This window comes from Trachurus trachurus (genome assembly GCF_905171665.1).
Source record: "Trachurus trachurus genome assembly, chromosome: 24".
In the NCBI taxonomy this organism is placed as follows: Eukaryota; Metazoa; Chordata; class Actinopteri; order Carangiformes; family Carangidae; genus Trachurus; species Trachurus trachurus.
The window spans coordinates 17,513,493-17,539,891 of NC_139910.1; the positions used below are offsets into that span (position 1 = coordinate 17,513,493).

The 26,399-nt window shown below is 41.3% G+C and overlaps 2 protein-coding genes across 3 annotated transcripts in view; one reads left to right on the plus strand and one right to left on the minus strand.

The window, feature by feature from the left end:
- nbas (NBAS subunit of NRZ tethering complex) overlaps nt 1-13,593 on the minus strand; it is a 149,084-nt gene extending 135,491 nt beyond the window's left edge. For both annotated transcript variants that reach the window (XM_084000648.1, XM_084000647.1), the window contains exons 1-8: nt 13,383-13,593; nt 12,761-12,812; nt 12,176-12,212; nt 9,925-10,002; nt 9,189-9,236; nt 7,318-7,361; nt 3,313-3,446; nt 1,829-1,962 (exon numbers count right to left, since the gene is read on the minus strand). In XM_084000648.1, coding sequence (XP_083856774.1) covers nt 1,829-1,962; nt 3,313-3,446; nt 7,318-7,361; nt 9,189-9,236; nt 9,925-10,002; nt 12,176-12,212; nt 12,761-12,812; nt 13,383-13,475 — 620 coding nt within the window. In that variant the 5' untranslated portion in view covers nt 13,476-13,593. The remainder of the gene's footprint in view (nt 1-1,828; nt 1,963-3,312; nt 3,447-7,317; nt 7,362-9,188; nt 9,237-9,924; nt 10,003-12,175; nt 12,213-12,760; nt 12,813-13,382) is intronic.
- Nucleotides 13,594-13,789: 196 nt separating this feature from the next.
- Nucleotides 13,790-21,884, plus strand: ddx1 (DEAD (Asp-Glu-Ala-Asp) box helicase 1). The gene is made up of 26 exons (XM_084000472.1): nt 13,790-13,831; nt 13,953-14,004; nt 14,148-14,211; nt 14,297-14,326; nt 14,460-14,556; nt 14,785-14,832; nt 14,973-15,056; nt 15,205-15,288; nt 15,377-15,453; nt 15,545-15,617; nt 15,725-15,801; nt 15,891-16,005; nt 16,235-16,373; nt 16,633-16,693; nt 16,866-16,964; nt 17,121-17,210; nt 17,590-17,778; nt 17,931-17,982; nt 18,154-18,300; nt 18,419-18,510; nt 18,598-18,670; nt 18,811-18,883; nt 19,218-19,260; nt 19,363-19,458; nt 19,749-19,869; nt 21,057-21,884. Exons 1-26 carry the CDS (start codon nt 13,816-13,818, stop codon nt 21,185-21,187), a joined length of 2,223 nt encoding a protein of 740 aa, XP_083856598.1. The 5' UTR covers nt 13,790-13,815; the 3' UTR covers nt 21,188-21,884.
- The last annotated feature ends 4,515 nt before the right edge of the window (nt 21,885-26,399 follow it).

Genomic DNA, 26,399 nt, shown 5'->3' on the forward strand with positions numbered 1-26,399 from the left:
GCAGTTGAATTGTCAGTGAGTGTTAAAGCTGTGAAAGTTGAACTGTGGACACGAAGAGATGAAAGCTGCAGAACTGTCAATGATTAAAACAGCTGAAGCACCAGATGTAGCGTCAGCTGGAGCGTAAGCAGAGGCAGCAGTTGAAATGTCAGTCAGCAGCATCTGAACGGTCACTTAGAGTGATAAACTGAGCTAGTAGCGACAGTTGAAGTGGGATTCCTGAAAGGGATCAGGACCAATGCAAACACATAAAGTGAGCGCTGACGTCGGCTGAAGTGAAAGCAGCTGGAGAAGACTCTGAGTTAACAATGAAAGTTGTGTGGGTTAGAGCTCGAAGAAGTTTTATTTTGTTATTGTTCCTTTGAAGTGTCAGGTGAGATGCGAGGAGTAAAAGAAGTTGAAATGCCAGAAAAGAGAAAAAGTTCAAAGCTGATGAACTGTTCAGTTGAAGAGAAAGAGATGAAAGCAGCCGGAATGTTAGTTGACACAAAAATGTGAGAGGAATTGAGTTGTCCCTGAAAGCAGTTGAAGACTAAGGATGAACACATGAGAGTTGACAAATTAAGTGTCAAAACCATTTCAAGTGTCAGTAAAAGAAGAAGCATTAAAGATAGTTCAAGCGTGAGAACTGTGTGCAGTTGAAATTCAAGCTGAAGTGTAAGATCTGAAAATAAGCACCGTGTAAAGAATGTGAAGTGGGCACATTTAAATCAGGAGATAATAGAACTGCTCAAAATCGCCCTGAAAAGATCTGAAGAAACTGACGCTGACTAATAAACAACCCCAGGCAAGAAAGAGTAACTCAACCCACCAAAATGATCCACATTAATGTAACAATCTTAAATTACAGTTGGAGCATCATCTAAGTTATAATTACGAACAAACACAATCTGTTTCCAACACCCCTAAAACGTTTTGTGTTTTGATGAAGCTGAGGGTGAATTGTTTGTTAGAAAACACACAGCGCTACATTTGCTGCCTCTGGGCCTGAACAGCTCGCCATGGCTGAGGAGGAAATATTTAGTTTTACTATTAGTTTATTAAGGTATTTTACAAATTGATGTCAGAGTGGCCGTTCACTTCCTGGAGCTGAGTAGAAGATGATACAGCAGGACTCTCATTCGGAGTTAAACTGGACGTGTGCATGCTCCACAACAGTAAAGGTGACACAAAGTGTAGCAGAGAAGCCGGCCCAAACCCGGCAAAGAAAATTTAAAGAAAGAAGCAGCGTCAGCACTGATTGAGTGTATTTCACACAGTCGTTTGTACAGGGTACAGCCTATTTTCAGCCTGAAACACGGCACCAGAGTTATTTATTTCCAGCTTTGTACTCATGACATAAAAGTCAACTGGACAGGGGTCTGTATTAACCCGCTGAAACGACACATATCGCCACCTATGTTGAGGAGGCGGACATTTGATTTGATTTGATTTTCCCTGTTGCATGTAAACTGGGACAAGGACAGAACTCCAACATACTGAATGACTCCACACATCAAAGTGAATCTACTGCAGAGGGTCCAAACTTCCTCTTGAACACTGAGCTGCTCTGGAAGAGCTGTTTGGGGATGACTAGTGATGAAGGAGGTTTGAGCGAGCGGATAAATCCAAGAGTTCATTTACCTTTTCCCATCAGGACTGGGGATATTTAATGCTTAATTTCAATTAAAACAGGCAGGATTAGAAGTGTTTGGGTGCTATTATCTTAAGAAGATTATGTTTGTCTATAATTACCTACGGATACCTATACTTATACTTAATTCCAGAGGGCTCACATACTTTTTTTTCTTGCTACTGTATTTTCTGTGTGAGGAGTTTTGTTTCTCACCTGACCAGATAGCTCTTGAGCCCGCCGCCGTATGTGATGACGAGCAGCTCAGCCGACCACTGTGCACTGGTCGTGTACTCCAAGAAGATCAGGCCGGCCACCGCGCAGCTGAAATCCCCGGGAAAACTCACCACCTGGATCAAGGGAAGAGACAAGAGAAAGAAGAGTCAGTGGCAGCGTGAGAGGACTGATGTAAACGGTGGGAGGAATCAAAAGACGGAGAAATGCGTGTAATCTCTTTGCGGCCTCAACCAAGTTTGTACAAAAGCAAACACGAAAATCACATCAAACCAGCAGTGTTTGTTAAAGAACATAAAATAGATAGATAAAGAACGAACCTGATGGGACAGGGAACAAAAAATAACTGGCAGAGAAAGCGAAAGAAAGACGGAAATCGAGAGAGATGGGAGAGGGAAGGAGGGATGAGGCAAATTTTTAATTTCTTTCATCCATGCACACTTTCTGTCAAATTGACTGTGTTATCATCTCCGGAAATAGCACCAGTGTGTGCACTTAACAGTGACAAACAAGAGAAACAGTGCAGCCGAGCAGGGGGTTGCTGGTGGAAGTGTGCAGGCACACCGTAGATGCATAACAAAGCAGAGGCGCACTGAAGGAATGAGGATCACAGACTTCAGAAGATGAGTGCAGCTGGGGAGAAGAACGAGTGTCTGCGCTCATAGTCTGTGACAGGACGGGTAGAGAAGTGGAAGGGGATGATGGATAGGATGGGAGGAATGATACTGTGTGGCACAGAGAGGGCATTAAAGCGAGGGGAGGGGGGCTACAGACAGACTGAGGAGAGCTACTGAGAGACCCAAAGATGAGATAGAAAAAGAGAAAGAGAAAGAAAGAAGGATCTGGGGATGATAGCAGGCATGTGAAAAAAAGAAAAGAGGAATGGGGCACCAAAAGCAAAGAGGGGGAGAAGTAAAAGTTACAGACAATGAATTAGAAAGCAGGCGTGAGAGAAAGAAAGAGCACAGAGGATGTCTGACAGGGAGACGTTCTCTTCAAAATGTGACAGGCAGTTAAAATGCCCAATAAATCTATGCTGCACTGGAACAGAAGAGCACGGCCCAACTTACAGAGGAAAGATTATGGATGTCTGAATTTTAATAAGTGTGTCACTGAAAAGCTGCCAATCAGCTGTAGCACAGCATCAAGTCTTGTACTCCCTGTCCAAACAGCCACATCAATAAAATCAGCCCATGCAGCGCTTTTTTGATGTCAAATGAAGGAGGGTTTACAATGAGTCAAATTAGACGCATCACACTGTAATTGAACAGATCCTCTGTGAAAATGTAGGAAGGAAGATAACATTGAAAGGAAGCCAAATGAATGCTGGGATTCAATATGCTACGCCTGATCTAATCACTTATAATTAGCATCAGTGCATGCACAACGACAAAAAAAAACAGAGGGGGCAGAGGTTGTTGATGACGTCAAGAAGGAGGAGGAGGAGGGACGGGGGCAACGGTTACCGGCGGGATGACAAACAGCTCGCTGCCCATGAGGTCGAAAAGGCGCACGGTGCCGGTGCTGTCGGCGTACGCCAGCAGGGCGCAGTCATGGCTCCACGCCACCCTTCGCCAGTGGGGGTTTGGATCCTTTGGCACTGTAACAGGAGAGGGAGGGGGAGGAAAAAAAGAAAAGAAGACTTCAAAGTTCACACATATAAAAGACAGGCGAGATAAGTGGAACGAAGAGCCAGGAGATTCGGGGGAGCTGAGGATTTCCTATTAAACCAGATGAGAAAACTCTCTGCGAATAATCCCTGGTGTTCTGTGGCGTGCCGATGATGAATACAGATGGGAGAAGAAGGATAAAGCTAATGCCATACATCAACACGGTGTGTCTAAGGACCTATCCAATTCATCTATGAAGGATAGCTACAGTAATACATCTCAATAATTGTCTCTCAAAGACATGCACGCACACACTGTCGCTCCCATAGACGGGAGGAGGAGGAGGAGGGGGGACTGAAAGAGAGGAAGAGAGGCAGAGGGGGGGGTTTGGGGGGATCATAAATCCCGCTTTTGTTGAAGTATAGGCCACTGTTTTACCGATCTGCTGGCTCAGCAGTGCTGTGAGTGTAACCATATCGCTGTGATAAAGCACATCTCTGCCTGCTGGCACTTTCTCAAGGCTTCGCTGTCATAGCTGCCTCTGATAGAAGGGCTGGGCCAGTCTGGCAGGTCTCTGATCCAGAGTCTGTTGTGAATACCTGATTATCTTATGACACATTAATAGTATGAGGGAGGCGGGATTGGACGCAATCTCTATGTGCAAGCTGAATGGAAGACTTCGGTATAGTTACAACTAGATACAACATTAGGCAGTAGGAGTTTTTTTGCATTTGGATATCAGTGTGTAACATATGCCACCACAGATGCCGTATATGCCCAGCAATGAAGTTATGAAAAAGAAGTTATGTTTTTGTTGATATCGCGTAACAGTCCTCTTGGCTTTTATTGTATTAAATTCCTTGGCCGAAGAACGCCGCAGCCAGCAACCCTTGGTGGGCAATACTGCAAACAAATGGAGGCGTCGGATATTGTATGACTAGAATTTTAAATGAAGAACAAAGGGACAGAAGTGGGAGGCGAGACAGACAGAGAGAGAGAGAGAGAGAAAACAATGAATCAGGCACCCGCTGAGAGAAATAATAGCTCCCCCCAAATTTTAAGGCTTAAGTATCAGGGAGCATCTGAGGAAGAGGGCAATTTAACACACCTTTGAGACTCTCAGCTGAGGAGGAGCAGACAAAAACATGGAGCCATTATGAGAGTCATAGGTACCAAGCGTTTCCTCTGCTCTGTTGTTGTTCTTTTGCTCCAGTCTTCCTCTATTTCACTCTTGCACAGCCTCCCTTGCTCTCCGGCTTCCTATTATGAATTGTATACAGTATGATGTTCTGTGGCTGAGAGAGCTCCATTTCCACATAGATGGCTTTTTTGGGTAGCTGGAAAATTGGATGCTACTGTCCTGTGTTTTTGTGTGTGTGTGTGTGTGTGTGTGTGTGTGTGTGTGTGTGTGTGTGTGTGTGTGTGTGTGTGTGTGTGTGTGTGTGTGTGTGTGTGTGTGTGTGTGTGTGTGTGTGTGTGTGTGTTTCTTTGCACTCCTAGCAATGGTAGGGGGCGGAAGTTGGGGGGAAATTACACCCAACGACCCAGTAGAAGCCTTCTATCTAAAGCCTCGCAGATGCATTTATCAGAGCTCAACACTTATGAATTATGTACGGGGGTGGGAGACGACTCCACTGCAACAGGAGCAGGGAGGGAGGGAGGGCGGGAGGAAGACAAAAAGACAAGAGAACGATACACAGGTGTGGATGCAGCAAATGTGTGCGTGCATGGGGATGAATACACACAAGGGCATGCATGGGAAAACGCTGTAAGACACACACACGCACGCTCCTCCATTAAAAGCAAATGCCATTAAAAGGCAGGATCACAGCAAAATCCATTAGGACAAATCTCCGTGAAATGAAATGAAGTAAAAGTAACATGAAAAAGAGAGATGAAATGGTATGAAAAACAGGAGGGAGGCTCAGGTTTACACAGGCCCAGGGGCTACCGTTACCCACACTATGAACCATTAGAGCAACGGCCCATAGTAACGGCTTAGCCAAAACAGAACAAAAACAGGGAGAGACAGAGACACAGAAAAGGGTGGGAACAACGATGAAAAATAAACGAGGAAAAAAAGAAAGAATAAAAGAAAGTGAAGACAGAAAATACTGATGAAAGTTTCATTCTGAGGTTTTTTTTTTACTGACTTTGCTTTTGTGATGTGTTTGTGTGCGCCAGTGTATGTTTAGAAAAGGTGAATGAAAAGTATTTTTTTCTTTTGTTGAAATTTGAAGCTTTCCAAGCAGATTTAGACTTTTTGTGATAATAGCTTCTTTCAAATGATTCCGACTTCCGTTTCTGATTCTTGAATCAATCCTGTTGGCTTCAAACTGTTAGTTTCAGCCTGAATACAGCGTCTTCCTGCTGGATCTACGGGGGGAGACTGCAGTGTGCTAGCAGATTTTGCTTTCTGCTGTAGTGTCTTCAATTCTACAACAGTGGCTTTAAAGTTGTATAGTTGTTGCAGACATTCAATCCTACATGTATCTACTGCTTGGACATATGGGGGCGCGCAGCCATCTGTAAACAACAGTGGCACAATATTGCTTTATGATGCCGTTGTAGGGATCATGTTAGCTAACGTTGAAAACGTCCTATAGACGCCATGCAACATTAGCATTAATTTGAAGTTATTTTTTGACAACCTGATGAGTATATTTCCAATATTCACTCTATTTTGAGCTCTTTTATGGTCTCAACCAACTCCACTATGTCTCCTAGCTAGTTGTGGTGTCAAAACAGTAAAGTTTGGATTTCCATAAAAAAAAAACAACAGTAAACTGAAAGGCACCTTGCCTATGAGATAATAACGGAACGTTAGGAGACAGAGTTGTTTTCAAGGCAAATGCAGAGACTGCTTGCCGAAAAAACTGCCCCCGACGGGAACGCGCATCAGCAGTTTTGCATTAATTTACCTCGAAAACAACTCTGTCTGGTAACGTTCTGTTATTATCTCATAGCGTGGTGAATGTGCAGGTCACAACTTGTCCAAGAGAGTGTTTTGGAGTTGATGGATTGTGTATTTGATGAGTTTGATGAGGGAAACCAAGAAATCCCATGAGCCTCTGTAGCGTAGCTCTGAGCAGCTCGCGGCTCTGCTCCGCCGTTCTAGAAATAGGAGCAGCTGACAGATGAATTTCCTTCGGGATTAATAAAGTATTTATCTACCTATCTATCTAAACCATCTGAACTTGACATGCCTGAAATAAACAAATTGATTGATTGATTGATTGATTGATTGATTGATTGATTGATTGATTGATTGATTGATTGATTGATTGATTGATTGATTGATTGATTGATTGATTGATTGATTGATTGATTGATTGATTGATTGATTGATTGAACTTGGAGAAAGTTTGGGCCTCTCCGTGTTTAGAGCAGCCAAAACAGCAGAGCATTTTAATAGCTAATCAAACAATCAAGGCAATTTATTTTTATCAGCCTGTGTGAGACTGTGTTTAATGAGTGGCAGCATACGGGATGAGGGTGATTATCTTTGTCGCGGTTCAGTCTCTCCCTCTCTCTCGCACGTTCCAATTAGCCACCGTGGTCGATATTTCAGTTTGAAACAAACTCGGGGTAGATGTATACAAACATAAACACACAGACAGACACCGTGTAAATTAAATCTACAGGTTAACAATCAAATGTAGGCTGAACACTTTGCGTTTCTTTCTATGCTGTCTGAGACTGAAGGGAAAACTCCACCTCTGCCTGACAGTCTATGAATCATTGCTCTGCCTGCACTACACAACAGCGGCCATCACATTTTTAAAGCAAATGGTGCTGTACGGGGGAATTTAGCTGTAAACGACAGTATGTGATTGATAGAACAAGTGGAGGGGGTCTTACCCTGGCACTTTCCAATGACTGAACCAAAGTCATCTCTCACAGACCTGTGGAGCACACACACACACACACATAGAGGCAAAAGAAGAAAGTGAAAAAGAGGTGTCATTACACTGCACGACAATTATACACACACCCGAGGGTGCCACTGCCACCACACACATACACACACACACGTAGCCTGATAGGACCTGGTACAAGGTGGGTTATAACAGCCACTGATAGCCTGCCAACTCAAGTAGCTCAATGGATAAAGCAGACAGTGAGTAGACAGTGTTTAGACAGACTCTTAACAAAGCGGTGGATAAGGCCTTGAGCTGACTTAACACCCACTCACACCAACTAATGCCATGAAGCGAGGCTGTAAAACTGTTTAAACAACAGCATTGTGGGAAAAAAAAGTACTCGAGAAAAACCTTCAATATCAAACACAGTGATGGAGGCATTAGCAGAGAGACTTGATTGCTCTCAATAACAATAGGTCAACCAAAAAACTATTCTGAGCTGAGCGAACATCGTTAAAATATTTGGATTTAAATGTTTAAAGACCCACTCCCGTGAAAATAGTGTTTTTTGAGCTTTTCACATGTTCCTGTGGCATTTTTCTTGTGTTAGAGCACATATCAGCAGAAAAGGAAGTGCAAAATTGCATTTCTGAGTTTTTCTGCCTTCAAACTGCTGTGAACCAATGGCAGACTCAAACTGGCAGTTTCAGGGAGACTGGAGCTGACGTGTCACAGCTCCAGGGGAGGGCACTAGTGCTACAAGCTCCCGCCCCGCTCTGCATCTGGCTCTGAGGTGAAAGGGTTAACAGCTCGGTGTAGCTGTCATGGTATAACACATATAGCTCACCTGGTAGAGCAGCTTGCACCGTGAGCAAGGACTATGCTCCAGTCTGGGATCGAATCCCAGTGTGGAGTTTTACGCTAAACGCGCTGAATCTGTAATTGTACAATGTCCAGCTGTCAGCAAGCGGGGGGTGGGGTGAGAGGAGGTGGCTGGGCGGGTGCAAATCAGCGCAGTCTCCGCCCACCCTCCAGAGGTGCATTGCTAATGTGCATGGCTAATGAGCTGCTTTTAAAATGACCAAAAAGGGTCACGGGAGTGGGACTTTAAATTCCAATTACATGCAGATATCAAAAGGAGAACAATGTTTTCATCCGAGGCTTTGTGTAGTCAAATTTGTCTTTTGTTTGCCGCCGGAGAGTAAGACTTCAGAAAGTGACATTCATTTCAGGTTTGGTTCTTTACAGAAAAAGGTTTTTGTTTTGTTTTTTTGTTTTTTAAAGGCATCACTATATCACTATTGAGATTGCTGGGTATAAATGGCTATTTTATCGTTAAAAAAATAAATAAATCTACAACACAATAAACTGAGGGAAAAAATGATCTGAATACTGTCTGCTGTATTTCTATACCAGGTTCATTGTTATTGATTTTCATTTCAATTTTGCTCCATTTAAAGCATCATATTGTGTCAACAGAGCACATTGCTGAGTGAGTAATTTTTTTCTCTGTGTAAGAAGGAAATTGGATTTGTGTCTGAAAATAATTACAACCACTCAAAATAACCACAAACATACTGCTGTATTCTATCTCTCTCTCCCCTCTCTACCACACATACACACGTGAATAAAAACATTTTAGGAACACTATAAAGAAACACTACTTTTATTCTCCCTGAGGTATTAAGGGTATGCTAACTGACTCAAATATTTTTTACTGTGACTGATTGCGTTGGGGGGAAAAAACTGCTGAGACTGCTGCACTTTGTAAGAGAGAAGTGATAAATCACCCCATTAATTAAAAGGCTCTCTATCACTCGCACACACAGATTGAGTGCCTCAAACAGCGGGATGGAGTTCAATAATTACCTAATCTCCACACACTGGTCCTGAACCACTGCCAAGAGTTTGCCATTACTGAGGAGAAAACAAGAGACTGGTCAGGAATGAACAAGAGAAACAGACAAATGAGAGGGAGCAGAAGATGAGAAGAGTAAATGGGGAAAGCAAACAAATGTCAATGTGAACAATATAAATCAAGCTGGAATAAAGGCCGTGTGATGGAGGAAGATAAACAGTTAGCATTAGCAATGTAGGCCTACAAAAGAATGTTTCTGCGTGTATAAGTTTGTGTCGCAATGCAGTTTGGATGGAAAAACAAAGTCTAGCACAAGAGCAGCAGTTGGATGTCTTAAAGAGAGGAGGAACTATAATAATTGGGAGCATTAAAAAGAGCAAAGATAGTTTCAGAGGGAATGAAATCAGAGAGAAAGGTGTACGGGTGGACAGAAACCAAATGGAAGGATCAAGAACATCAAACTAATGGGCATCTGCAGCGTCAATTGACCACGCTTAACACTGTATTACAGGGAGCTGAATCGATAGCCAATTAAAGAGCGCCTTTCTACTTGGTTTGTCTGTTGTAATGAGCACAATTAAATGATTGGTTGAGGGGGATACGCAAAAGGCAGGTGGGCGGGTGGGGGGGCAGGAGGGGGCAAGGCTTAGTGCATGTCAGCAACAAAGTAGCCCACATTCAGATATTGATCACAAAGAGAGAGCGCATGAGTGTGTGAGTGTGTTTGTGTTTGTGTGTGTGTTGCACCTTGCGAGCACCAGCTGCCAGTTGATTTGCTTGTTTGCCAGGTGGACAAGACCGAGAGGCAGAGACGAGCTGGAGGGGCTGAGAGTCACGGGACCAAGCAAACAAACAAACAAACAAAAAACAAAGAAATTCAAGACGTTAAAATGTTTCAAACCCAATAAAGAGAGGCTGTGTTCAGAATTTGGCAATGATGCTTAAAGTGCCTGACAGAGTTTCCCCTTAAAACACACTGTTGTGAATGACGTCATGCTTCTCAATGAATTTACCCATTGTGTCTGCAGTTTGATGACAACTGACCAGTTTGTAATTGTGAATGTAGAATAAAGTATTCATTAATATAACAGAGTGTCAAAATGAACTAGGTTGAATTTGATGTTCCCATTAAAAAATAATTGTCATTCTTTAGAATTTAATTGATTTACATGCAGTACCTACTTGAACTGAATGCAATAATTTACTTTTTCACACAAATGTCAAAAACATAGCTCTGAAGTAAATAAAAAATATACCGCATTCAATTCCAATGATATGTAATTGGGGGGCGGGGGGGAGTTGCTGTGAGTTTTTACAACAGTGAAAATATGCACTCAGAAACTGTAGGGGGAGCTCTGTAGAGGGAAAAAATAATCCAAAACAGTGGGAAAAAAACACACCATGCATAGTTCCCTATAAAAATTGTTAGACCTTCTCCTTACTCAGTCAGTTACAATCCACTCTAAACTTTAGGAGACCTGAAGAAGAAAATAAGTCCCCAGAATTGTATGAATTTGGGGATTTTTTCAATTAATTTCTTTTGCTTCAACTTTGGATTTTAATGCTCGATTGGTCTCAGTAATTCTTTTGAATATTATTATTTGCTATTTTAAGTGCTACTGTTGGTGATTTGGTAATCTAAAACATTAATTTCTTTGTTTTACTCCACTTTATATTATCGTGACAAGTAATTCTTAATTTTTTAGTTGAAATTACATTTTAAAACTTTAGTGTTTTTCCATTTCATTACAGTTTCAGTACAATACATTTTTTTAGCGCAGCTGGTCCCAGTGATTCTGTGCAATAGAAGGGAAAACAACAGTTGTTGGACACTAATACACTGCATTGTATTATTCTGGCAATTCTAATAAAATTGCCAGAGATTTCTCTTGTACCCCTCTACAGAAGAAAATGTCACAGCATGTGGGTGTAGGGACAGCCTGCCTACTCTCTTTGGCTCTTTCAAATAAAACTCCCCTTCCCTTTTTCATCCACCAAAAAAGAAATGGAGCTGAGAATGGCCAGAGGAGTTCTTAAATATTTAAGAAGGTTATTGATGGTACAAACAAACCACCCGCTGACAAGATAAGCAGGGACTGATGCTAGAGAGCTAGACAACACAGTTCACTACAGGCCACATCAAGCCATCTGTTAACACATTAAATCAGTTACTGCGCAATGCAACAAGGTCAGTATTTTCAAATGAATTCTTATTTTTAATAAAACATCTTAAGAAAGCTTCTTGAGTAAAAAATTGCTTCTGTGAAACTTTGGTGCAAGAACTTTTAGAAAGTAGAGATGGACTGAGTCGGTGAATGCTCCACTTTAGAAGCTAAAAAAATGTTTACACAACCTAACGCCCATGCCAAAATTTTTATATATTATTAATAATGGGGGAACAAACTAATGAAAGGGAGCCGTGTTGAACTTTAATGATAAATGTTTCAGTGCAATGGCGTCAGCACACTATTTTTTTATTTTCATATTCATATCATGCAGCTCAAATGCATTCAGCTTTGTTTACAACACTCAGTGTGAGAACTACTGGACAAACCCAATTAAGTGTAGTAATATTAACACTTGTGCAGCAGAATTTTGCCATAAATTGTGTTATGCTATAGAGTGAAGAGACAAACGTCTTATAAGACTGAATCCAAAAGCATTGTTTAATTGTCACATTTTGAACCATCAAACCAAATAATTTTCTGTACAGTTCTAAAGGTAAGATCATTTTTATATAACAGATGGTGTTAGACCTTGGTTGCATGGCACAAACTGCATTTACATTTGATCACTTAAATTAAATATAAACATGTTAACCATGTTTAAAAGATATAGTTGTGTTATTTTGATTGTGCGATTCAATCAAGAGTGGATATAGAAAATTCATATTAGCAATAAACAACCATCTAACACAGCTTCTTAAATCAGCAGGTAAGTTTGGAGAGACTGGCCTGTCAGCCTTAATTTGGATACGACATAATGATGATGAACTTACCTGTACCACAAATACTGCAGGATTAAGCGGAATGGCCCTGTAAGAAATTCATCACAGTGAGTGTGCAGAATTACAATACATGTGTGATAATGATTGGGTTTGATTAGAGATTCTCTTGTCACATTATTCATTAGAAAAAAAGGGACTGGGTTTAATACAGAGCTAACAGCTGGTGGGATCGGTCTCTTTACCCAGATGCAATCAAAAGTAGTCTACCACAGCAGTGCTTTTTAGGATTAACACTAGGACTACAGGTCATCGACAGATCTGGCAATTTCCACTGCAGAATTGAGAAGGGAAATCTGTGTATTTGATGATACAGCCACTCACTATCTTAACGTCCATGCTGACATAACTGTATTGCCTCTGACATATAACTTAACTGTGTAAAAATGGCAAAAGGCTGATCAAAAACGTTGCTTGAGTCTGAATCTGAAACTGCTTGCTTAACCCTACACTTAAATCTTGTCAAAGCAAACTGTTTACAAAAACCAAAGCCAAAATAAAACTTACTGCTGTTCACACAGTGTTTGGTAAAGTTCAGTGCCTTCTTATGCACGCAGCACGCGGGAAGGTAGAACTTACCTGTCACAGCTTTTGCAACAAGTGAGCTGTTGTGCTCCTTGTTGCCTCGCAACTACAAATGATAGAAAGTCACAGGTGAGCTCACCATTCATGCATTTTGTTCCCCCAGCAATCAAGTTGCAATCAGTTTCACTTCCTAACTATTTACAATGTATTTTCCAATCTAAGCAACTAAAGTGCAGTTTTTATTTGTATAGCACATTTCACAGATTAAATCAACGAAAAAGTACAAAAGTTTCAAACACACACGGATTATGAGAATAATGGATTCATTTAAAGTTGTGTGTGGGGACATGTAACGTTACAGGAGACAAGGCAGATACTCTGTATGCTAGCTAAGGGGGCTGAAATGTGAGTTATGTAAATAAACGTAGTATTAAGTGAAATACGTGCATGTCTACGAATAGTGGTGCAAAATGAAAGCTACACTCCGCTGCAGTGTGGTGTGAGAATTTAACTGTTTAGCAAACTAAAAGCAGCTATGTTTGTGCTACGTGGCTTTGCGTGGCTGAGCCCATACAACTAATGGCAGTTAACTTTCGGTGGTGAGTTTTACATATAAAATGTCCATTAAAAGGCCTGCACGGCGGGCTGAACATAGGTAAGTGGAAACTAGACTTACCTGAGTGTCCGTTTCTGGCGGCCATTCAGTGATAACGAGTAAGTCGTATAAAATATTTTCATCTTCGTCTTCAATCAGGTTTTGTTCAGCCATATTTACCTGAACCAGCTGTCAAAAGTCTACGGCGGTTGGCATGGGACAAAATAAATCAAGCCACCGCGTTTGGAAACTGTATAGAATCGCGCAGAAAAATATATATTACATTCTTTACCACACGTACCATAATATAATCATAACATATGAATGTGTGCAATACACATGACACTACAAATCGTGTTAGTGGTCACATTATTTTAAAGATTTGTTAACTATCCGGAACCAATGGTTATGATGTTGCCAGGTGGGACCGCTAAAAGAGTTACACCCGGCTGCGTCGAGCCGAAAACTGTGTGAACACGTTACATCCGGTTGGATTGTATTCGTAGCAGCAGCAATGGCAGCGTTTTCTGGTAAGAAATGTATCTCGATTTCATTTTATTGAAGTCGCATACGTATTTGACTTCAGTGCCAAACGATTTTTAAAAGCTATATGTGCGTACAGAACAATTAAATATGACTTTTGTTCCACAGAAATGGGGGTTATGCCTGAAATTGGGCAGGCTGTGGAGGAGTTGGACTGGCTGTAAGTGACTCGAGTGGACCGGCTGCTTGACATCGGTTCTGCCAAATCATCATAATGTGATCTGTGCCAATGAGTTTTTTTTTTTTTCCCTGTTAATCTAACCACTGACACTGATGTGTTGTATTTCAATCATTGGATTTCAGGCTACCCACTGACATCCAGGCTGAGTCCATACCTCTAATTCTTGGTGGAGGAGATGTACTTATGGTATGTCTAACTTCTGTGTTAATATTCTTATAAATTGCGTATACATTTGCAGACCATTCAATCTTATTTTCTTGTTTTTTTTTAGGCAGCAGAAACTGGTAGTGGTAAAACGGGTGTAAGTATTTGAGAGTCACACAGTTTAACAACACAACTTTACCTCTGCAGGTCACATTTAATTTAATTTTTGTAAAAAAGTACATCAGGTCAAGTACCATAAAACACTTAATTATAATGCTTGTCATCCTCAGGCCTTCAGTATTCCTGTGATCCAGATCGTGTATGAGACCCTGAAGGATCATCAGGAGGGCAAGAAGGGCAAAGCTTCCATCAAGACTGGTGGAGCCAGTGAGATAACCCTATTATTATTAGTGACTTAATTGTTTATAACAAGTTAAACATGTATTGTGTGTCTATATAAAATCTAAAATGTGTGGATGTTGTTACAATGTATCTGGTCTGACTTTGCTTGGCCCGAATCATAATTGATGATTAGTTATATGATATGAATGTATTTGTCTATGCCTGGCAGATGTTTGACCTGCTCCTACACTTATGTCTTTTTTTTCCCCCAAGTTTTCAACAATTGGCAGATGAATCCCTACGACCGCAGCACAGCCTTTGGTAAGAACAAATGAATCATGTGATGCCATAACACAACACTGGAGGGCAGTCTAACCTTTTTTTTTAAAAGTGCGGTTGTATATGTATTCAAGCTCTCCCTGACCTCTCCTCGTTGTCACTTTGTCATTTTACCTGTCCAGCAATTGGTCCAGATGGTCTGTGCTGTCAGAGCAGGGAGTTTAAAGAGTGGCATGGCTGCCGCTCTACAAAGGGCGTCACCAAAGGTCTGTAATGCACACAGATACTTTCACACACTGCTGGTGGAGATTTAAAACAAGATCATTTAGGATTAGATTCATCATAGTGAACCAGATATTTATTTATTAATATATTTCTTTGAAAAAGCCACTAGTCTTTCTCCATGTGTTTCAGGGAAGTACTACTATGAGGTGACATGCCATGATCAGGGCCTGTGTCGGATCGGATGGTCCACCATTCAGGCAGCACTGGACCTGGGTATGCTCTTCTACTCTTCACAATCTTTATTTTGCATTACATGTAATGGCTAAAATAAACTCTCAGTAATTCAATCCTTTAATTACAGGAACTGATAAGCATGGTTTCGGTTTTGGAGGAACCGGAAAGAAATCAAACAACAAGCAGTTTGACAGCTATGGAGAGGTGACAGAGAAATCATTGTATTGAGATTTGTAAACAAATATGAGGATAATTTGCACAGTGAGTAACTCTTTGTTTTCTTGCTTTTTTGCAGGAATTTACCATGCATGACACTATTGGATGCTACCTGGATTTGGACAATAGCCAGATTTCCTTCTCCAAAAATGGTGCTGTCTCAGTTGTTCTACTTTTCAGTAACATGAAATGTACATTATGTTAGACATCCGTGGTTGATGTCAAATAACAAAGTGCTTGTGTTTCTTTCTCATTCCAGGTAATGATCTCGGTGTGGCTTTTGATATCCCTCAAAATCTGAGGAATCAGGCTTTCTATGCCTCCTGTGTGCTGAAGGTAAGAGAATTATTTGAAATACTGGTAGAAAGAAACCACGTTGTGTCTGATGGACACCATACTTAACTGCTCCTTTAATTGTCTGGCAGAATGCAGAGCTGAAGTTCAACTTTGGAGGCGAAGACTTAAAAAACCCTCCAAAGACTGGATTTGTTGCCCTGAGTCAAGCGGCAGAGGGTCACACAGCGAAATCCTCTCAGACAGGTACATGATGAGTGAAACCTGATTTCAGGTGCAACAAACCAAATATACAGAAAGGAGAGTCAAACGTAGCCAGAGAATTTCATGTTCAGGACATATTCGAGAGATAATGCATGAATACCTTCCACGATAAAATAAGAATAAGCAAAGGTACAAATTGTGTATAAAGCAACAAAAAAAAAAAGATTAAAATGAAGTCACAATGGTTTTTGTCCTGTTTCTTTCTGCGCAGGCAGTGCCAAAGTCAGTCAGGTGAAGGCAGTATCCAATGCACCCAAAGCCCTGATCATTGAGCCATCCAAGGAATTAGCTGAGCAAACCTTCAACAATGTCAAACAATTCAAGAAATATGTGGACAACCCCAAACTCAGGTAGGTTATACTGAGCTGACATTTACACTATCTGGCACATATATTGAGAAAATGTGATTTTTACTATTTTATGATATGAAAATCAAACATGTGTTGCATCAATTCCTTTACAGTCCTCCACACTGCTGCACCTCTTCATTGTGTGTTACATTTACCTGCCTTTCCCACTGTGTTATTCCACCTTTCTACCAGTAGATGGAGCTAGTGCTCAAGTATAAATGTGGGCACCAGGGACTAACTGAACAATTTGTCACTGCAGGGAACTGCTGGTGATGGGTGGTGTGGCTGCCAAGGAGCAGCTTGCTGTTCTGGAACAAGGGGTATGTTATACGCACCATCTCCAATTACTCAGTTGATTCAAGGCACTGTTACCTGTGGAGTTCAAACTGTTTTTTTTTTTTAATTATTATTATTTTTGTCATTTTCTGCTCAATTTCCCTCTATTAATATTCTTTATCCTCTACATGCTAATTTTGCTCTCCGGTTCATCAGGTTGACATTGTAGTGGGAACACCTGGCAGACTGGACGACCTCATATCCACAGGAAAACTCAGTCTGTCCCAAGTTCGCTTTCTGGTCCTGGATGAGTGTGTATGTTCAGAAAACTCCTCTGCTCCCTCTTAAATCAGAGGCAGCAGTTGTCTACAGCCTAGCATGTTTAATAACTGTCTGTTCTTATGGTTAGATTGTACAGCATAGATGTCCCTGATGCCACTAACAACTCATTTGTATCCTGTGTGTCCTCAGGATGGCCTCCTGTCCGCAGGCTATACGGATTTTATCACCAGAATCTATAACCAAATCCCACAGGTCACCTCTGATGGCAAAAGACTGCAGGTAACACTTCACCTTGGTTAAGCTGCATGTGGGACAGTTGAACAAGTTACTTAGAGTAGTCATACTGCATCATACATACAGCTAAAAAAGCAATTTGCACATTGGACAAAATATGCTATCATAGTAAAGCAAATCACTTTTTTTTTTTTTTACCCCAAATCGGTACTATTTCAACTGTTAGAAAGTAAATATCACAGATCGTATATTTCAGCTTATAATAGCATTTCTGTGTTGGTATTATAAATCATAATAAACTACATCTAATAATAAATAATATATCTAAAACATTTTTTAGTAGTTCCTGATTTTTAGTAACTATTTGTGAGAAAATGCTGTTTACACATCTGAAGGTGATAAAGTATTTTACCTTGTCTGACAGGTGATTGTATGCTCAGCCACTCTGCATTCCTTTGATGTGAAGAAGTTGTCCGAGCGAATCATGCACTTTCCCACGTGGGTGGATCTGAAGGGGGAGGACTCTGTTCCAGAAACTGTCCACCATGTGGTGGTGCCTGTTAACCCTAAGAATGATCGTCTGTGGGAGCGCCTGGGGAAGAACCACATCCGGGTGAGTCCCACATGTTGGGCCAAGGATATTTAAAAAGCAGCACTCATTATCAATAGTGCTGAAGCGTTGTGTTCATGAATGTAGCTCTGGGTTCAGATTGATGTGTTGACACTGACAGGCCTTTTCTTTTTTGATCTGGTTTCTGGTGGTAGACTGATGAAGTCCATGCCAAAGATAACACCAGACCAGGAGGCAGTTCTGCAGGTGAAACCAGCTTATTTTTTAATATTTGATTTTATCTCCCTGTCATTACTCTTGAGACCAAGCCTTTGAACATTTTTAATAGATGAGATGTACCTCAAGGCATTTTTCTTACCTTCAGAGCTATGAATGAAGCATCAATGAAAAGAAAAGTGTGTGTGTGTTGCATTTTAGAAATGTGGTCAGAAGCCATCAAGGTGCTGAAGGGTGAATACACGGTGAGGGCTATCAAAGAACACAAGATGGACCAGGCCATAATCTTCTGTCGCACAAAGATCGACTGTGACAACATGGAGCAGTACTTCATTCAGCAGGGAGGAGGTAGGAGGCAACAGTGCCAATTAGATTGTTTGTTACTTCTCAGCCATCAAGATACAGGAGTTTTAAAAAATGGGAACAATTTCAGCGTCCTCACTCAGTGTTGGTTTCTTTCATTCAGGTCCAGACAGTAAAACCCACCAGTTATCTTGTGTTTGTCTCCACGGTGATCGTAAACCCAATGAGCGGAAGAATAACTTGGAGCGTTTCAAGGTAAAAGAACAAAAGCGTAATGATGATTGTGATGATCTGGCGAAGTCATATTATCCTCCTATTCTTAACATTTCCTTGTTTGTCCAGAGAAAAGAGGTGAGGCTCTTGATCTGCACAGATGTGGCTGCCAGAGGAATTGACATCCATGGAGTTCCTTACGGTAAGACGAACATATGAGATGTTCATACCTTTTCAAACGCTGATTATAAACAATGTTTATTACAGCAGAACTATGTGTTGTATGTATGTTACCCCCCTCCCTGCCACCAGTTCTCACAGCATTCATGTATTTTTCTCCAGTGATTAACGTCACCCTGCCAGATGAGAAGCAGAATTATGTCCATCGTATCGGCAGAGTTGGAAGAGCGGAGAGGTAAATTAACCGAAGGAGTTGGAATCGTTTACTTGACCTTTCCTAATTGTACAGTTTTGTTTTCATCATCATTTCAACCCTGAAATCTTCACATAAAGTAACTTGTCACGGGGCGTCGTATAGCTCAGTGGGTCACTGCAGCATCCTGAGTTCGGTTCCACCTGGCGGCCCTTTGCTGCATGTCATTCCCCCTCTCTCTGTCTCGCCATTTTCTGTCTCTCTCCAACTGTCCTGTTCATTAAAGATATAAAAGCACGAAAAATAACTTTTTTAACAATTCAGCCGACAGACAATGTTGACTTAATTAATCGTTTCTTTTGAATTCAACCTATAGAATGGGCCTGGCCATCTCCTTAGTTGCAATGGAAAAAGAGAAGGTAGGGTGGATGATAGAAATCCATTGAAGTATTTATTTAATTTAAGTGTGTGTTTTTGTTTGTTTTTTTGAAAATGTTTTAAACATGTTTTAATCTGTGCAGGTGTGGTATCATGTTTGCGCAAACCGTGGCAGAGGTTGCTACAACACCCGACTGAAGGAGGACGGCGGTTGCACCATCTGGTACAACGAGAAAGAGGTGAAAATGAACGCATTATGCAAACTCTTTAGACAAGTTAAGGTTGAAAGATGACACCGTCGCTTTTCAAGTGATTTGCGGCAGCAGATGCATGAGTCATCCTGGCAGAAATACCACCCTTGGCTTTGAAGGGGTGTCTCTGTGTATAATCTTATACTGTTACCGTGAAACCCCAGGTGGCATTAAAGTTTGTTTCTTTTTTATACCATTGAAAGCTCAAGCCCACACACACTTCTTCCCTCTCATAGTATGACGTGATTCCATTCTTCTGTTCGTGTCTCTGACCACAGCTTCTGTCAGACATCGAGGAGCATCTGAAGTGCACCATCACCCAGTGTGAGCCAGACATCAAAGTCCCTCTAGATGAGTTTGATGGGAAGGTCTCCTACGGCAAACGCCGGGCTATGGGAGGTATGTGCGACAGAGTGACAAAAGGTGGGGCCGGGATGACATGAAAGATGAAGGGGTTGATGAACTGATTATTTACGTAGACTGTAAACATAGTCCATGTGGTGTCACTCAGACTCAGAAGTGCCCATTTCAAAACTAATCTAATCGCATGAGAAGCCAAGACCTCGTGCATACAGGTTTGCGATACTCTCACCTGCGTGTAGGGCTGGATATCGCTACTGATTTACTGAATCCATTTGATTCCGATTCACAAGGTCCTGATTCGATTCAATGTCGATTCATTTAGAGTAATTTCAGTTTTAGTACCAATTTTGCATGGCTATTAAAGAGATTCACAGAACTAATGCTGCAAATTGTACAAGGATGGAAACTCTTTTACCTGGTGCATTATTTAAAATATTAACATTTGGGCTACATTAAAAGTTGACCCAAAAGCAGTTACATTATGCACATTTATTTAACATGAACCACTCCAGAAGTTTAACAGTGCAATTTTTCAGTACAGTTTCATGTTTAATTTCATATTCATACTGAATAATCTGACTAACTAACAGGAAATGGCAAACATAAAAAGATTGATCTAAGGATTTTATGAATCGATATCAGATCTTTAAAATGAAGATCGATATTAATCCGAAAATCGTTTTTTTTAAACCCAGCCCTACCTGCCTGTAACTCAAGAGCTGCACACCCTCAAATTCAAGCTGTGTACTGTTGTCATAGAGGGAACCACTATTTGTGTTGAACTTAAAGGTGTACAGAAATGGCCGTTTGTCCTGTTTGTCGCGCCGAGTTGTCACGAGCTGCAACACGAGTTTACCCGAGTAAGGAAAACGAATTTGATTGGTCGTTATCGAGCGGGCGGGATATTCAAAGCTTGGGGCGAGACCGAGCTCCGTGTGTGTGTGCGTGTCTCAGACGTTTGAATGACGGATGACGGATCCAATATCAGTGGCTGGTGAATCGTGTACAGGCTGACGTATAATCCGTGCGCCTGCATTATCCAATGCGAAAAAAAAAATACACACTTTCATCCTGGATTTACTCAAAAATAGAATTTTGCACAAAGTTTGGCCTACATCGTCTGAAAGATGAGTTATCACACTAATTTTATGATCCAGAGTGGGCTCAAATTCAGTTTTCTTTTCTGTACACCTTTAAACACCAAATCTGCTGCTTTTCCCCAGGTGGTAACTACAAGGGTCACGTGGATGTACTAGCACCAACAGTCCAGGAGCTGGCCGGCCTTGAGAGGGAAGCCCAGACGTCCTTCCTCCACCTTGGATACATGCCAAACCAGCTTTTCAGAGCCTTCTAAACACACCCCAACTAGCACAATGCTGTAGGCTGCTTATCCAGAATAAAGAAAATGGGACATTTTCCCATGTTGTAGCTACATGATTCTAAATCTTTGTACAAGCAGCAGTGTGAAATTATATTTCAAGTTTTGTTCCCACCAATATCTCATAATTAACATAACTGTGGAATTTTTTTGTATATTCAATGGTTTAAAGATGCCAACATTTCACTGGGTATGTCAAACTCCGGTATAGTCAGCAGCTTGAGAATAATCAGATCCCTCATTTAGAATTTGTTTGATTTTGTATATTGTTGATTAATACGGCTGCATGAAATGTTTCAGTTTACCCATAGTGTAATTGGCTAAAATGTCATGGTGATTAAATGGCATGGTGTTTTCTTTTCTGAAATAAATCGTAGCCTGCTCAGTTTGGATTTGCACCTTTCCTCTCTTTATTTACCACTCAAAAGTAGTACTTTTTTACAAAATTTCATGAGGTGATGGGGAAATGTTTACAAGAAAATTTGTTTCTTTTCACAATTTTATAGCTGTTGTTTACACTATTACAGTTATTTAATGTTTTTAGACATCCTCTTGTAACCAAGGCAATCTGTGGGACAACATACCTAATGCAATTACTACAAACACACCTTAAACTCTGAATTTAGCACATTATTCATTCATCATACATCAAGCAAGGGCACACTGCATGATGTAACTGAGTCTTGATAAAGTGAATTTGATTTTGTGTGTTATTCTTATTCGTTCTTCTCTGGAGGAGGGTCTAGTAGCGAGCGAGATATTAGTTTTTTTAGTGGTAACCATAGGTGGTAACCAGTGGGAATCATTAAAAGTTCGCTTTCTCATTGTACTTCCAGAGTCTCCGTAGCCCCTCCCCTCTCTGGTGTCCACTCCAGTCTTGTTCCCAATGGCTGAGGGTAAGTCGTGTAAATAAGTGTGGTTTCCTTTTGTAATTGTTTTGATTGTTAAATGGGCCTTTTGTGTTGAAATGCTGAATGTATAACGTTTATATGTTGATGCATTGCGACACTGAGCGGTGTTGTGCTGATTGGTCGTTTATATATAAGTTTTGTAGATGTTTGAGCTGTTTGGGCGCCATTCGCGTTACGGCTGCCTGGCTTGCCACGTGACCGCATTGGTGCTTTGATTTTCATGCATTTTTAGCTTCAACCCCATTGTATAAATATTATAACGTTACTAGTGTTTTTTGTGTGTGCAAGAGGTGCAGAAGTGCCGAGATACTAGGTGGCAACTTTTGCAATGGTTTTTGCACGTGTTTTCTGATTGTGTATGTAGGCCTTATTATCCACACGAAAACTGAGCTTTGGGGGAAAAGTCTCCGTAAACAGGGCATCGTTTCCAGAAATATCTGCATGCAAACTACTCTCAACGTTGTAGTACATACTCAGGCCTGTGTGGCGCTGTAACGCTGCCACACATAAACACCAAAACCAGAGAAGAAAGTTTCCCCCGCTCTTTAAAGTTTCTAAACATTTTATAAGCGGGTTAAATGTTGACTGGGAGCCGTGTCAGTGCAAATATGACGAACGGTGATGATTTAACGGGCGAGATTCAGCCGCAGTGTCCGAGGGACCGACAGTAGTCGGCCGTGTTGTCGTTATATTACGTTATGTCGGTCCAAGATCTCTGGTCCGCGCTCTGCAACCATGGGAACGCCCACTTACTTCCTGTAAGAGCCGTGGGGGGAGGGGGAGGTTCTTCCTATGGTTTCTCCCCGTCCGCTATAATGGGAAAGCGCTGCATTTTAAACCTTTGTCTATCACTTTCCCGCTGTCATGTCTTAGTTTGAATCACTTCTATCTGCTGACAAAGAGCTATATATCATATATTGTTGTCCCCCATGGCTCTTACCGAGTTGCCTCGCTTTGAGCTCTTTTTGAATAGGCTTTATTCACAGCTCCACTACTTCCTGGACTTTAACCAGCTCCTTTATTTCCTGCCTTACATTATTGGACAAACTGATTAATCCAGGTGTGTCTGACCATTGTTGTGAGGTCAGACGCACCTGGATTAATCAGTTTGTCCAATAATGTAAGGCAGGAAATAAAATAAAGGAGCTGATTTAAAGCAGATATCAGTGGAATGTTTTTGTTAATATACGTCCTAAATAGTCCTATTTTCCGTCAGCAATCACTTACATGAAGTATTTCAGCCTAAACACGAGTCTCTCCGTCACTCTGCTCTGCTGTAACCCGAGGAGAAAATTTTCCTTGTGGGATACAAGTGTTATCCAATGAGGAGAGAGAACGGCATGAAGGGCTGTGTGTGCAGCCAAGGGATGCGCGTGAATGTGGTGACGTAGCACGAGGACCAATTGATGCCTGACAAGGGCGGGGGCTGCTAACTCATGGTGCGTTCATGGAGCTGTGTGCCTGTTTTGAGCAGCTGCAGAGTCTTTTTTGATGGTTTTGGGCCAATAGTGATGAGTGGTGTGTGTGATGCATGATGCATGGCATGCATCTTTAATGGAAAAATTAGAAATGGAGTTGGTAAATTAATCAAATAAATAAAATAGTATGTTAAATAGAATCTATCTAATATGCCATACAGTGTTTCCCCTTTAAAGGAGCATTATCGCAAATACAGCAGTAATAGCATAAAATAAGCTGACATATGCAAAAGATGGGTCGGGGGGAGCCATAAGTAAATTTACAAAAAAAATCGCCAACAGTATAGTGTCCGTGGGGCAAATGCAGCATTTGTCTTTGTTATGATCCAAGCCGGCCCGGTGCTTGCTGCGTTAAAATGCACTCGGAACTCGCAAATCCGACCTCCGAACCGGACAAATATGCAACAGTAAGTAATGTAGCAGTGTTAGGGTGCTCACAGTCACTGAATCGCTGGTAGAACACTTTGTCTCCACGTCCCTGTGTCTTTCTTCAGCTGTCCTCTCAGCGTTATTAAGGAGGAGGACGTTTCAGTTGTTGTTGTCGTTGTTGTGGTTGTGCGCGACGTAGAGCTGCCGCTTCCACTAGCGAGTTTTCTTTTTCCCGCGATTGCACGTTCATTCGGCCTGGTGAGGGAGGAGGAGGGGGGAGGGAGAAGGAGGGGGGGCGGGGGGGACTAAACGAGGCTGCTCTCTCTCTCTGACAGCTGCCCACTTGTTTATATCTGATAAGCTCCGCCTGGCTCCATCTAGTGGCCGAATTTTGCGATAATACTCCTTTAAGGCACATCAGTAATTTAATGACTTTTCTACCTATAATGATAATTTCAGCCCGTCAACATCATAACAGGGGTGGTGGTGGGGATCTGATTGCTCCATTTCTGTCTGCACTTCAATTGACTGCTAAACAATCACAGTTTTCTCCATAATTGTCAATGTTAAACTCTGCTGTTGTTCATAATTTTGTGAGTGCAATGCAAATGCTGTTTGCATGTATTAATGTACATGTAAAATTGATCACACAGGTCTCCACCAGTACCATTAACAGATGGCTGTGATGAAGTGTGGCTCAGACATGTTGGAAAGGAGAGTTTTTGGCAAAACTCACTTTGTTTAACAAGGTATGTATCTTGAGTCTCCAATTTATTGGCTAATTTCCCTTTGAGAGTGGCCTTGCAAAATTTAAATTATGTGATCTTTGGCATTTTGAATGTAATGATGGGATTGAACCTTGGTTTAAATTGGTTTCATCCATATAACCTGGCTGAATAGACCTTTTCTCTAGCAGTCATTTTGACATAGTCGGACACATACAAGCCTAAGCAAAAACATTAATTAGGGTTCCGCTTTATTTAGATTTAAAGGAGCTTCCTATTGCTCAAGTGCCACTTTAGCCCATATAATAGAAGCAGTTATTCAGTTAGTTTTTTCATGCAGCATGCACTTCTAATGCCATTATTATAATATTCATTTGGCTGCTCTTAAATCCAGTGTCCATATTATTACTAAGATAAATGAAATAAATGTAACTTTGGCACATTACTTTTTTAGGAAATCATTATATGTAATCACCTGGAAAGAAGCTTATGTTATGTGAAATTTAGAGTGTGTTATTAACACATTTTCCCCTTCAATTACATACAGGAAAGTAAGTCACAGAAGATCGAGAAGATCACTGAGGATGGATGACGGGGACATCAGCGGTCTGCATGGCAAAAGAAAGATGGACATCAGCACAGTGTCAAGTACGGGAGCTCTACAATTGAAAGTGAGCAAAATAAGAGAGACTTGTTTAAAAATTAAACAGGAAAAAAGAGATCTTTCACCAATAAGAGAACCTGTCACCAAAAGATGTAAAACCGAACAAGATGAAGAAGAGGAGAAAAACACACTGTCTCATCTCACTGGTTTGTGTGCTAGTCAGACAGTGGCGAATGATCACAGCTACATGGGTCCTTTAAACCTAGACGAAACTACAGACTCGGAAAATTATGAAACTGGAGATAACCTACAAATTCCTGCAAGGTCTGACATCCACAGTGATTCAGCATCAAGCTGTCTAAGCAAACATGAACCTTTCTTCACTGCTAATTGTTTCCCAAGTTTTCAGAATGATGCGGAAGCGAAGACAGAGATTTCAAGAAATGCGGCAGACAAATGTCAGTTTGAGGAAGAGGAATTTGAAATGGAGAGCAACTTATGGAAGTTGCGTGTAAACCGTGTACAACAAATTCTCTCCTTAGTGGACAAAGAGCTCTGCACATTCCACAAATCAAAACAAATGCGCATACAGTTCAATGTTGGATCCGGCCAAAAGCAAAACTTCAGTGTTGCCTCGTTGCATAGTTCAGTTCTGCTTGAAATTGCAAAATTTGCTTTAGCAATGAATGCATCCCAGCAGGATTTCATCATGGAGATTCTTGAGTGCAATTTTGACCTTGGCCTGTTGAGCGAAGACCAAAGGAAGACGTTTGTCTGTGAAGTAATGAGTAAAGTAAGACAGCTTAAAAACGATGAAGATGCATTCACATGTTCAAGGGAGATTGCTGGTCCTGTGTCAGTCACTATGGTCAAACAGAGCACGGGCAGTGTCAACCCTGATGTCAGCAGCTTATCAAGGACAGAGTGTGATGTTGTTCCTGCCTGTTCCTCTGATCCACATGCTGAAACTAAAGAACAAAGAGTGGACCTTTATCCCTTCTGCAAGGACATTGGTCTGAAGCTCAATGCAATCTCCAGGCAAGAAAAGAAAAAACTTGACATCAACAAATTGACCAATGGAGCGATGATGGAAGTGACAAA

What these genes read in the sequence shown, in the direction of transcription:
- ddx1 (XM_084000472.1), top strand. An exon ending in GTGGAGGAGATGTACTTATG is followed by an intron (nt 14,212 to 14,296) that starts GTATGTCTAACT and finishes GTTTTTTTTTAG; the next exon opens with GCAGCAGAAACTGGTAGTGG. An exon ending in CAAACGCCGGGCTATGGGAG is followed by an intron (nt 19,870 to 21,056) that starts GTATGTGCGACA and finishes GCTTTTCCCCAG; the next exon opens with GTGGTAACTACAAGGGTCAC.